We start from the raw sequence: 13,538 nt of genomic DNA, 5'->3' as shown, positions 1-13,538 counted from the left end.
CAAAAACTGAGGATCCCTGTATTAGTAACACTGCACAGCCTGATCAAGTGTACACTTTTGGCTAATATCACTTTAGTTCAGCGAGAGAGTATATTGGTCTTATGATGGACAGATATATACTTGACTGAACAGAAAATGCAAGTTTAGCAGACAAATTTTTAAACCTGGGATCCGTTTATGTAAAATAAGACGTGTCTTTGATAATGAGAAGTATTAGAAACTGGCACAGTGTTAATAGAAATCCTTTAAGGTACCTTACAGATAATCTAATCATGTTTCCTCCTCAATACAGGAATTTGTAGTACCGTGGTCGGCTACCCTAATACCGTGGTTGGCAAACTGCGGCTCCCGAGCCACATATGGCTCTTTGGCCCCTTGAGTGTGGCTCTTCCACTAAATACCATGGCCTGGGCGAGTCTATTTTGAAGAAGTGGCGTTAGAAGTTTAAGTTTAAAAAATGTAGCTTTCAAAAGAAATTTTAATCGTGCTGTTGATATTTGGCTCTGTTGACTAATGAGTTTGCCAACCCCTGTGCTAATAGATGCTTAGCCAGCTTCTGATTGGCTCTTTTTAGTTGGATTTAAATGTAACTCTCCCTAGCATTTTATAGACTTCTCTCAATTAGAGGACCCTTTTTTTTTAAATGGTTGATTGCTGTGAAACACTGGCATGTTTATTTAGTCAGTAAGTTTGAAAAGATACCTAGACCCTGTAAATATTTTTATTATACTATGAACACACATTATTTTGTAATTTAGGGAATATAAAATGGTCTCTGTTTTAAGTGCAGTGTCTTGTTGAGATATCGTAGTAAAAACTGTTTATTAAATTTGCCATTAAAAAAAAAGTGGATAAGTGTAAAGAGATGGTAGGAGCTTGCTTCTTGAACCACAATACTGGTGCTTGTTTTAAAAAATCTGTCTAGATAAGTACTCACATACTACACATTTAGCCAATACTTCATTGGCCCCAGGTAAAGGGCACTTGATGTTGACAACAGGAGGAGGAGCTAGGTTTATCAATCTCATCCTCATAAATATGCCCTAGTTATTAAATACTCAGACTTTTTTTTTTAAATATATTTTATTGATTTTTTACAGAGAGGAAGGGAGAGAGAGAGAGAGAGCCAGAAACGTCGATGAGAGAGAAACATCGACCAGCTGCCTCTTGCACACCCCCTACCGGGGATGTGCCCGCAACCAACGTACATGCCCCTGACCGGAATCGAACCCGGGACCTTTCATTCCGCAGACCGATGCTCTACCACTGAGCCAAACCGGTTTCGGCTCAGACTTTTTTGAGCCTAAATTGTAACTGTGCAAGCATAGGATACAATGTTCACTTTGTATGTTTTAATACATTTATTGTATGCTCATTTTGTCATGCTTTTCATATATTGGTTAAATTTCTAAAGGAAAACAGTTTTCATTTTATAGGTTAGATAAAGTGAAGTGTAAAAAAGCATAGTTAATTACTGATATCTGTGTTGCAAAAAGTAAAAATGAGTACTATTCTCAATTCTTTGTTGTTTTCTTAATTTGCTTTATACTTTGAAGTAGCATGTGGTAATGTATGTTAATAATTAATACTTCTATTTTTTTATTTTTTTTTTCTTTCAAGGATACTTTGATTGTGTGGTCGGAAGCTGAAAATTATGATTTGGCCCTTAGCTTTCAAGAAAAGGCTGGATGTGATGAAATTTGGGAGAAAATATGTCAGGTAATTTTAAAAACTAGAAAACTAACATATTCTTAAGTATTTTGTGGGGTTTTTTTTAAAGGGTTTTTTTTTTTAATCTTTCAGCTAATGCCCAAGATTTTAAATAAAGTCTATATATAAGCATTTCATATATATCTTATATGTACTGCTTTCTGTAAAAAGCTTGAATTATAGAAAAGTTCAGTTTCTTGACATTAGACATCCAGCCCAGATCTTTAATTTGAGAGAGAAAAATTGATTTGTTGTTCTACTTACTTATGCATTCATTGGTTGATTCTGGTATGTGCCCTGACCAGGGATCAAACCCACACTCTTGGTGTATGCCAGAGCTAGATGCCAGTTTTCTATTCAGCTGCATTTGAGAACGCACCCATTAGTGCTCATTTGCATCTCAGGTTTAATAATCCAAAACCAAACATAATCTCACTTAGATCTGTTCATTCTCTAATACCCCTCATTTCATATGAATGAGTAAATGCCATCTAGTTGCTGACACCAGAAATTTGAGGGTTGTGTTTATCCTTCCTTCACCCCTTATATTCATTCAGTTGCTCAATTCTAAATCTTAAATTCCTTCATTTATCTTCATTTTCACTGTCACAGTTTACTAAGCCACCATCATTTTGCTGATTTATTTGCTTTCATCTTGACTGGTCTTTTCAAATCTATAGCATAGCAATAGTGGTCTTTTTAAAAAATGCATATCACTCTTTGTTCAGTAACCTTTATGTTTCTTCACTATTTCTTCATCTTCATCTTGTGTGTTCTAGTTGATTCTGAACTTTCTTGTGACTTTAGTACCTCAATTTATGATCTCCATAATCTTTGGTGAATGCATTTTATGTGCTCAAATGGTTTAAGTTATTGGCTCTTGTTATGGACTCATTTAGATTATTGAATCTAAAGGATAATTTCTCTATCTAAAATTTATTTTAGATGGAGAATAATCTTTAGCAGGTTCTTTAATTCAGTAGTTGTCGAGGTTTAGTCCTCAGACCAGCAGCATGAGCATGGCTAATTTTAAAAATGGTTTTATTCATTTTTTGATAGGTTGGGAGAGGGAGAGAGATAGGAACATCAATGACGAAAGAATAATTGATTGGCTGTCTTCTGCATACTGGGATCGAGCTCACAACTTACCCTACTACTGGGGATTGAGCTCGCAACCCAGGCATGTGTCCTGACTAGAAATCGAACCAGTGACCACCTGATGCTCAATCCACTGAACCACACCGTAAAGGGCGAAACCTAAATATTTTAAACTTTGTAGGCCACACACTTTAACAGATATTCAACTGTGCTGTTTTAGTGCAAAAATAGCCATAGATAACACTTACATAAATGGGAGTGGTTCTCTTCTGTAAAATTTATTTACAGAAACAGGTGGTGGGCCAAGTTTAGCTATAGATCGTCAACCCTTGCTTTGGGCAATTCTTTTGCACCCTGAAATTTGGGAACCACTGCCTTACTGGAAGCTGCAGTGTCCCTGATACACAGTTTTTCCTTAATTTATATAATTTATTTCTGCCATGTATTCTACTCATCTGTGTTTTTCAGAAATTAACCTACCTGTCAAGCTGTCCTTTCCTTCTTAGTGACTAGCATCTAAATGTCTCCTTTGTTTTCTGTTCCATACATTATTTTTATAGCATATTTCTCAAGATTTGTCCATGGAGTTCTCTCAGAAAGAGGTGAAATAAATGAGCTCGGGTATGCTAAAATTATTAGCACTCATTCAGACAAGTTTTGTTCTCCTTCACCTTTCTGAGTTGAGCAGTCACACTCTGGGCATAATCTTCTATTAGGCCAATATTTAACTCAGACCTGCACTAAGTTTATTTTCATGCCTGGCTCTCCTTTAATATAATTACTGTACTTTTCCTTAGTCTGTATTACCATAAATTTTTTAGTCATCTTCATTTGGGGCACAGCTAATATAGTACTTGTATGCTTTCCTAGGAATCACTAGCTATTGTTCTTTTCTAATCTTCTCCAACTTTTATATAGTGTGTGTTCAGTATTTTCTTTCTCAGTCACTCTTTTATAATCCTGTTTATACTTTCAATCATATTTCTGGATCCTGGCGTATACTGGGGAACTCATACTTTGCTCTCATTTAAATCTTACGTTTCTCAAGTTCTCACCACTTTTTGATCTAGAAACATTTTCTAGTATACTTTTTAATAGCAGTTATGTCTGGTATATATCTTTTCTCTCTTTATATTTTTCATGACCTTCACATTCTTATTATCTTCATATTTATCCAGACTGACTTCTAAATTTTATACTTTCTCTTAATGAAAGCTCTTTGCTAGCTTATTTCTTTTGTTTTCATTCTTCCATTGTTCTGAAAGAAAGACTGAAACATATTTGTCAAATTGTACAATTCCATCTTAATTTCCTGAGCAGATCAGATTCCAAGAGTATCTTAAGTACAGACCCTTTTAATTCCTTACCTTATCTGTTTTATTTCCAAATTAGCTCAAGAAGATAGCATTTTCATTACAATAAAGGCTCTTGTTCCTTTCCTTTTCCTTTTTTTTTTTTTTAATATAATGCTACCATTTTTTTAAAAATATATTTTATTGATTTTTTACAGAGAGGAGGAGAGAGGGATGAGGGATAGAGAGCTAGAAACGTCGATGAGAGAGAAACATCGACCAGCTGCCTCTTGCACACCCCCTACCGGGGATGTGCCCGCAACCAACGTACATGCCCTTGACCAGAATCGAACCCGGGATCTTTTCAGTCCGCAGACTGATGCTCTACCACTGAGCCAAACTGGTTTCGGCAATGCTACCATTTTTTAATAGGTAAAACCATGGCTTAAAAATTAGGAATCTAAAGCTATAATGAGAACTTATGTAATTAACAAATCCAGAGCTAAACTTGAGATCATGCCAGGTACAAGCTATAAATGTGCCTAGCCTGTGAGTGGTGCTGCCCACTGGGTTAAGGTCAAGATGATATCACTTTACAGCATAATTCAAGACATATTCCAGGCCTCCTTCCCTTCCAATATTTGTCAACAATAGCCCCCCCCCCCTTTTTTTTTTTTTTACATTTTTATTGATTTATTTAAAAAGGATGGAAGGAGAGAGACAGATACAGTTGATTTGTACTTTCACTTATTTGTGCATTTATTGATTGCTTGCATGTGTCCTGATCAGGGATTGAACCTGCAACCTTGATTTATCAGGATGACACTCTTAAGTTCTCTGACCAGGATACTATTTCTTAACTATGCTTAGTTAGCAATTTAAGTTTCTTGGCCATTTCATGTAAGACCTAATTTTTCCATGCTTTCACTATTCACTTTGGCCTATTGGGCTGCTCTAGTGGTAGTTTTGCCAAGAAAACAAAATGGTTTTGTTTCAATATATGTCTTTGACCTTTTGTAAAAATGTTCTTTTACCTTAAAATGTATTCAGCTGTAAAGACTTAAGTTATCTTTTTATAATTAAAGCCCCTACACTGACAAAGTTGGGGTTTTATGACAAAATTTAGGACTTCTGGAGGACCATGAAAGAGCTACAGGTTTGTGTATGTAGACAGGGAAACTCTTCTGTGGTTAGTTACTTAACCTTTTAGTAGATATTCTAGGGGATAGCCGGTTGTGTGGTTCCATTTTTGTGTGGGTACACTTGTTTTCCACTGGGTTTTCTTAATCATATTTTTGGGCTACCAACCAATCAGTGACCCACGTTGGTTCAAAGCTATTTGTATATGCCCTTTAGCCCTTGATTTCTATAATTGACATTAAGTATTTTCTATGTTGCTTACAATTATATATATTGTCTGAGGTCTCAGCTTTATGATATTAGTTTGAATTTAACTCAAAGTTTAACTTTGAGGAGTTTTGTGACTACCTCGAAGCACAGTTCTATGAATGTTCCTGAGACCCTGGTCTGTTGGAAAAGAGGGTGATGGGTATAAGATGTGAGTTTGTGTTTCAGTATCAGGCCTCTACATTGAGGGTCTAAAGGTAGGATCTACAGGGCACTCTTTGTTCACAGGTAGATTAGCATATCCTAGAATGTTTCTGTTACTGGTAAACCTTGCACTTATGAGGAAACTCATTCCATATTTTAAAATAGAAAGTATGTATTATTTGTAGAAATGTAACTTAGGAAAGTAGGCAGTGGGGTCAGGCTTGCAGGAGTCTTAAACTTTAAAATTATCGTTACAGTTTTCTTTTCCTTTTTTTTTTTAATGTTTTTATTGATTCTAAGGGGGGGGGGGAGATAGAAAGATTGATGAGGGAGAAGCATTGATTGGCTGCCTCCTGCACACACAGGTCTCCGCTGTCCCCCAAGTCAAGCTCACAACCCAGGCATGTGTCCTGACTGGGACTTGAACCAGTGACCTCCTGATTCATGGGTCAATGCTCAACCAGTGGGCCACACTGGCTGGGCTCATTATAGTTTTCTTAGAACATCTCTTGTATTTATGTAAGAATATCATTTCAGTTTGCTTGATTATATTGTCAGCTATCATAAATCTGATTTAATAGGTTCAAGGAAAGGACCCTTCAGTGGACATCACTCAGGACCTAGTAGATGAATCTGAAGAGGAGCGCTTCGATGATATGTCATCACCAGGTTTAGAATTGCCATCTTGTGAATTAAGTCGTCTTGAGGAAATTGCAGAACTTGTGGCATCGTCTTTACCTTCCCCCCTGCGTCGTGAAAAACTTGCACTAGCACTGGAAAATGAGGGTTATATTAAAAAGCTCTTGGAGCTTTTTCATGTATGTGAGGATTTGGAAAATATTGAAGGACTGCACCACTTGTATGAAATTATCAAAGGCATTTTCCTCTTGAATCGAACTGCTCTTTTCGAAGTTATGTTCTCTGAGGAATGTATAATGGATGTTATTGGATGCTTAGAATATGATCCTGCTTTATCACAACCACGAAAACACAGGGAGTTTCTAACAAAAACAGCCAAGTTTAAAGAAGTGATTCCCATATCAGATCCTGAGCTGAAACAAAAAATTCATCAGACATACAGAGTCCAGTATATACAAGATATGGTTCTACCTACCCCTTCAGTCTTTGAAGAAAATATGTTATCAACACTTCACTCCTTCATCTTTTTCAATAAGGTAGAAATTGTTGGTATGTTGCAGGTGAGTTTGATCATTTCCCCCCCCCCCTACTTAATACCCATTGGATCAATACCATTTAAACTTTTGTCTTCAGCAGAAATAATTTCTTGTTTCCTTTAAATAAGTTTTCTTTTTACAGTATGCCCAGTCTCAAATCTGGTGTTTTAGGGTGCTCATATCGGAATGGTTTCGGCTGCAATTTTCTGGATTCTGCCCAAAAATACCATTCAAAATCTGTGAGCTGGCTAGTAGTCTGCATTTGTAACACTCCTGAAACCAAAAAATCTTATCATATCCCATAACATGTGAATTGGTCTATTCTAACTGCATAGTGGGAAGGTTTATGAGTTGCATACTTTCCGTTTTTTGTTTCTTTGATGCCCATATTATAAGAATAACAGATAGGTGATATGATTTGAAAGATATATTGTATCTTACCTGAGATCTACAAACAAAATAATTATTTGAAACCTGAATTTGTTAAATAAAAAAGTAGGCAAATATCAACAGAAGCTACTTGGTAGCATATGTTATAAATAAGGCAGCAAATTTAATTTCCACGAATGTATCTTTTTAGACAATTGCTGTGTTTTCAGTTTCTTTGGCCTTTGTCACCCTTTAAAAAAAAAAGGTCACTTCAAATAGAAGTCAATTTTACCAAAACTACTTTACTGGAACTACTAATAATTTGACATGTTTGACATGTTGACTAATTTGACATGTTTTCCATTCATTTAAGATGGATACAAATATTGGGTCGGCAGCTAAGTAATTGCGGATTTTTTAAAGAAAATCAAAGACAATTTTTTCATGGAACTAAATAACTTTATTCTGTAATGTATTGCCCATTTTGATCAATGACCTTTTGCCATCTTTCAGGCAGCATCATAATCCCAAGTTCAAAAAACTTCTGGTTTTTATTAGCAAAAAACTGAATCAGGTACGATTTGACATCATCATCATTATTGAAATTTTTACCATTCAAGGAGTTTTGTAAAGATCGAAACAAAAAGTAATCAGATGGTGCAAGGTCAGGACTATATGGTGGATGTGGCAAAACATCCCAACCAAGCTCCATTAATTTTTGCCGAGTGACCAAAGATGTGTGTGGCCTTGCATTGTCATGATGGAATACAACACCTTTTCGATTTGTCAATTCGGGCCGCTGTTCTTCAACTGCATTGTTTAATTTCATTAGTTGTTCAATGTAGACATCAGAATTGATCGTTCGGTTGGGTGGTAAGAGTTCAAAGTAGACAATTCCTTTGTAATCCCACCAAACTGATAACAAAACCTTCTTTTGATGAATATCAGCTTTTGATGTTGTTTGAGTTGGTTCACCTGGCCTGCTCCACGATCTTTTCCACTTGATATTGTTGTAAACAACCCATTTTTCATCGCCAGTTATCAGTCGTTTTAAAAATGGATCATTTTCATTACGTTTCTTTAGCAAATCGCAGCTGCTAATGCGTTGCGTTAACTGTGATTCTTTCAGTTCGTGAGGAACCCATGTATCGAGTTTTTGAACATAGCCAAGTTGTTTTAAGTGATTTTCAATGCATGTATGTGATACATGAAGCTTCTCTGCAATCTCACGTGTTGTACTGTGACAGTCCGAATTGATTATTGCTTTGATTAGGGCGTCATCAACTTCAACTGGACGACCAGAGCATTTTTCATCTTTGAGTGAAAAATCACCAGAACGAAATTTGGCAAACCAATTTTGACACTGCCGTTCTTTTAAGGCTTCGTCACCATAAACAGCACATAACTTTTTATGAGCTTGCGATGCGTTTTTCCCTTTGCGGAAATAAAAAAGCAAAATATGACGAAAATGTTCCTTTTGATTTTCCATTTTTCAACGAACGCCAAACAAAAACTACAAAACAGATCAAAAAACTTTTTTTTACTGATTAACAGCTGAATAGCCAACTATCAAATAACAAAATGTGTTTTACATTTGTACTACGTCTGCAAACCTAAAAATTCAACTGAAGCCATATATGTGTGAAACCCGCAATTACTTAGTTGCCGACCCAATAATATAGGCAATACAGACCAGCAAGTATATTAGTAATCTTCTATACAGTGTATTATAATTGACAATGGAGGAGGAAGAAAGGTTTTGGTACCAATTTCCATGTGTTCCTTAATATGAAACTAGTTTTTGCTAGCTACCTAGCAGAGCCTGTGTTCTGGTCCAGTTTTCATTCCTGGTTTCCTTGGTAGTACTGAGTGCTATGGGTCTTTTTCTTTAGCTCCACGTGGTTCTCATCTTGCTATGCAGTAATTTGTCACTTCTGTGTTTTCTTGGTCTTTATATCTTATAAAATGCCAGTTATTAAGTATGAATAATTGCAGGTTGTTAATGCTTCTTTGAAGAAGAGAGAGTTTTACAAATTTTTGACAAGGAGTGATAGAGGTATGATTTAAAGCAGGTTTTTGCCCACCTTAAGTACATAATCATATCTCTTACCATTAACTGCTCTACTTAACATTATTAAACATTCTTATTCTTTTTACTTCTAAAGCCCAAATGCGGCAGTTTAGAGAATCTTTTTTAATTATTTGATTGCCTTTTGGTGGAATACATTATATCTGGGATACATCTTGAAATTGGATGTCATTTTAGGTATGGCCTATTTGTACTTTGTAGTAAAAGTAAAGGTGGGAGTAACCAAACTACATTATCATAAAATGTTCCTTGAGCGCTTAGAACGGAATATGGAGGTTATAATCTAGTGGCATATTATGTGTGTATAATATATACACATACATATATATGTAGGTATCTTACCCAATAATAGACAAACATGTAAATTGACCGTACCTCCACTACACCACCAGCCAATCAGGAGTGATGGGCAAATCAACCCAACAAAGATGGCAGTTAATTTGCATGCAGAGGCACCCTATGATGGAGTGGGACACAGACGTTCTGCCCCACCCCCGGTCTCTCAGGGCCTCTGGGCAGCGTAGGAAGGTGGGGCTAGAGTGGATAGAGGGTAAGCTGGAGTGGGAAAGGCAGTGCCAATAGCAAGGGAAAGGAAAGCCCATTCTAGCATGAATTTTTGTGCATCGGGCTTACAATCCTAATATAAAAACCCTGGGTGGTAACAACTGGAGGCTGACCAACTGGAAGTCAGTGCTAGACCCATCCCCAAGTAAGTGGTGAGGGGCAATCAGGCAGGCAGGCAGAGTGATTAGGGGTGATCAGGTAGGCAGACCAGCAGTTAGGGATTGCAAATATGGTCCCTCACATTCCAAGTGGTTCAGGGTTTGGGTTCTGGAGGAGGCCGCACACAAATGAAAGATACTAGATAAGAAAATATTAATTTGGAAATATTGGGGGCCAGGCGGGAGCCCCGCTCAAGAGGAAGGACTCCACTTTGCTCTGGCCTTGTGATCCCTTTTGTTCAGATTTGGGATCCACCCACAGCCTTTAGGCAGGCAATTTCCAATAATAGCTCGATTTACATAAAGACTAAAAGGTGGAAGTTGCTTGCCAGAGCTTGAAGGTTGACCAGCCTTCCGGACTCCTTGTCCACCTCTTTCTGCTAGTGAAGGCTATGGGCAGCTTCCACCAAAGGGTGATTGGGTAGGTAGGTGAGTGGTGAGGGGCTATCAGGTAGGCAGATGGCCCCTTGCAGGGCTGGCCCTGCCCCCTAGCAAAGAAAGCTGGGGAGGCCCAGGTCAGCTAAATCATTACACCCCAGCCTGTTACCTGCAGAGGGAGGCCACCGGTGTGTGTGTTGGGGGGGGGAGGGGGGGAATAGTGCTGCACAGATGGCAGGCAGTGGCGGTGGCAGGGATGAGGCCAGCTGAAGGTAAGCCCTGATAGGCCCTGATCTCAGACCAGTCCTAGGGACTTTACTCGAGGGGTCCCAGATTGTAAAAGGATGCAAGCCGGACTGAAAGGACCCCCACCCTCCGAGTGCACGAATTTTCATTCACAGGGCCGTGTGTGTGTGTGTGTGTGTGTGTGTGTGTGTGTGTGTGTGTTTAGATTTAGGCATGTCTGTGTGGCTGAAATAATGTTGAATTTACTTGTAGCCTAAGGTAGTATGGAATTAAAATAAAACAAAAATCTTAAAAATAGTGATGGAAAAAAATTAAACGGGCCATCAAGAATGCTCTACTATCTACTGTGCTTGGAGTAAATTTCTCAAACTCTCTCAGTTATAAAATAAGGAGGCAAGATAATACCTGGGGTTCTTTCCAAGTTCTTACCATATGAGAATATATTTTGAATCCTTTTCAAAATTTAATGCACATTAAATTGTGTATATGTCTATCTTCAAATAATAGATGTTTCTTTAAAAGCTCTTTATTTAGCCTTTTAAAAAATTGTCTCATTTCTGTGTCTTTAAACATCAAGGAAGTTTTATTTTCATTTTAGTCTTTGAGCGGTTATAGAACCTTAATTTCTAAAGTTAAAATTATGAAACCTTAAAACCAGGGTGTATAAATATGGCCCATACCTGCTTTTGTAAATAAAGTTTTATTTGAACACAGCACAATCATTTACATACTGTGTATGGCTGCTTCCTAGTATCACAACAGAGTTGAGTAGTTGTGGCAGAGACCATGTGGCCTGAAAACTGTAAAATATTTAAAATGTGGCTCTTAAGCCCTAATCTGTTTGGCTCAGTGGAAAGAGCATTGGCCTGCGGACGATTTTGCATGTACCTTGGTTGTGGGCGCATCCCTAGTCTGGGGTGTGCAGGAGGCAGTTGATTGATGTTTCTAATTCTATCCCTCTCCCTTCCTCTCTTTAAAAAAAAAAAAAAATATATATATATATATATATATATATATATATATATATATATATATATATAAATAAAATGTGGCACTTAAATAGTCTTAGGAAATAAGAGTGCTGCCAAAATATAAAGAACAATCTGTATAAATCACCAATTTATCCTTTTAATAGTTTGGTTTTCCTTTCTCTCTTAAAAAATAGCATCACCAATACCTTCTTTCCTTTTTGCAGTTATTACAACTTGTATCTTTTATTATAGCATCTTGAATTTTTATTTATTATACTCTTACCATTAAGAAGAATAATTTATCCTTTGATTTCACAGGAAGATGAAAAATTTCTGACAGATTTATTTGCACAGCTAACAGATGAAGCAACAGATGAGGAAAAAAGACAGGAATTGGTAAGAACTTTGATAATATGGAGAACATGAAACTAAAACAACTGATCTTTTTTATTCACTGATCCTTTTTCCTAATTTCAGGTTAACTTTTTAAAAGAATTTTGTGCGTTTTCCCAAACGCTACAACCTCAAAACAGAGATGCTTTTTTCAAGACTTTGTCAAACATGGGCATATTACCAGCTTTAGAAGTCATCCTTGTAAGTCTGTTTCTCCTTATATTTAATTACTATTATGTGTTTAATCTACGGAGATAATATATATGTAACATGCAAATATTTGGCTATAGCTAATATTTAATATTAACTGTGTATTACACAGTATCCTATATAATAAAAGCCTAACATGCAAATTGTCCCCTCGGGTGGTGGTTTAACTGCTTGCTATGATGTGCGGTAACCACCAGGGGACGGCCTGAAACTTGGCAGGCATTGGCAACTCAGCTCTGGCAGCATGAGGATCTAGGTGCCCATGAGGAGCTCACCCCGCACCCACGCAGCCTCTTCCGGGTGAGCCGAGCTGTAGCCACTGGGACCACAGTTGGTCAGGCTCCCCATGGATTTGCACAGGAGCTGGTCTTCAAAGCCAGATGGCTTCCATGCGGTGCTGCTGGGCAGCCCAGAGGCCAACACTGCACCTTGGACCGCAGCATCTGGGTGTGCTCACTGCATCTCCATGTGGGGACTCAGGTGCCTGTGACTCAGGCGGGAATGGAGGCCCAGGTGCTGCCCAGGGCCCAGAGGTCAGCTGGGACCTCCCTTCCATGCTGGATGCTCACACTTTGATCCTAGCCAGGCCTAGAGACCACGGGCCTCTAGTTAAAGAGCTATAAAATTCTAGTATTAGAGTTCTTACATAGTACTGAAAAGAATCCTCAGGAATTTTCCATCCTATATACAATATTATAACCCTAAAATGCAAATCGACAGAATGGCAGAACGGCCTTTGTGCCGTGCACTGACCACCACGGAGCAGACACTCAATGCAGGATCTGCCCTCTGGTGGTCAGTGTGCTCCTACAGGGGGTGCTCGCTCAGCCAGAAGCTGGGCTCATGGCTGGCAAGTGCAATGGCAGTACAGGAGCCTCTCTCACCTCTGGCACAACTCTTAGGACACCGTGAGGACCCCTTGGTGGACGTTCCCCCGAGGGATCCCGGGCTCAGGGGACTCCCCTCCCTCCTTCTTTCCCCTCTTCTCCAGTGCCCAAATGTGTGTACTGGGCCTCTATAATAAAGAAGAGTAATATGCTAATTATGCTAATTAGCTGGATGTTTTCCTGATGTCATTTGGATGTTCTTCCTGACAAAGCCAGGGCAGGAGGGAAGCCAGCCAGGGTCCCGGGTGCCTGTGGGTGGCCAGAGGGAAGCCGGTGCCAGCAGCTAGGGAAAGAAGGCCAACTCTTGCATGAATTTTCATGCATCAAGCCTCTAGTTTTTAATAATAATGTGTTAACTTTGCAGCCTATTAGATGACATGTTAAAGTAGAAAAGTAAATAGAAATAAAAGAAAGTATAATTTGCCAAAACCGATTTGGCAAATTATA

At 38.2% G+C, this 13,538-nt stretch overlaps 1 protein-coding gene across 8 annotated transcripts in view; it reads left to right on the top strand.

Annotated features, from left to right (window-relative positions):
- Positions 1 to 13,538, top strand: part of PPP4R3A (protein phosphatase 4 regulatory subunit 3A) — a 48,648-nt gene that overhangs the window by 12,713 nt on the left and 22,397 nt on the right. For 6 of the 8 annotated variants that reach the window (XM_036411688.2, XM_036411690.2, XM_036411692.2 and 3 more), the window contains exons 3-6: positions 1,621 to 1,719; positions 6,233 to 6,850; positions 11,920 to 11,997; positions 12,079 to 12,195. In XM_036411688.2, the coding sequence (XP_036267581.1) occupies positions 1,621 to 1,719; positions 6,233 to 6,850; positions 11,920 to 11,997; positions 12,079 to 12,195 (912 nt within the window). Of the gene's footprint in view, positions 1 to 1,620; positions 1,720 to 6,209; positions 6,851 to 11,919; positions 11,998 to 12,078; positions 12,196 to 13,538 lie in introns of those variants that run through there. The other 2 variants (XM_036411693.1, XM_045571972.1) reach the window with 2 other exon arrangements.

This window comes from Pipistrellus kuhlii, unplaced genomic scaffold (assembly GCF_014108245.1).
Source record: "Pipistrellus kuhlii isolate mPipKuh1 unplaced genomic scaffold, mPipKuh1.p scaffold_m20_p_41, whole genome shotgun sequence".
NCBI lineage: Eukaryota > Metazoa > Chordata > Mammalia > Chiroptera > Vespertilionidae > Pipistrellus > Pipistrellus kuhlii.
The sequence above is the reverse complement of the archived record's forward strand: the minus strand, read 5'-3'. Positions and strand labels throughout refer to the sequence as shown.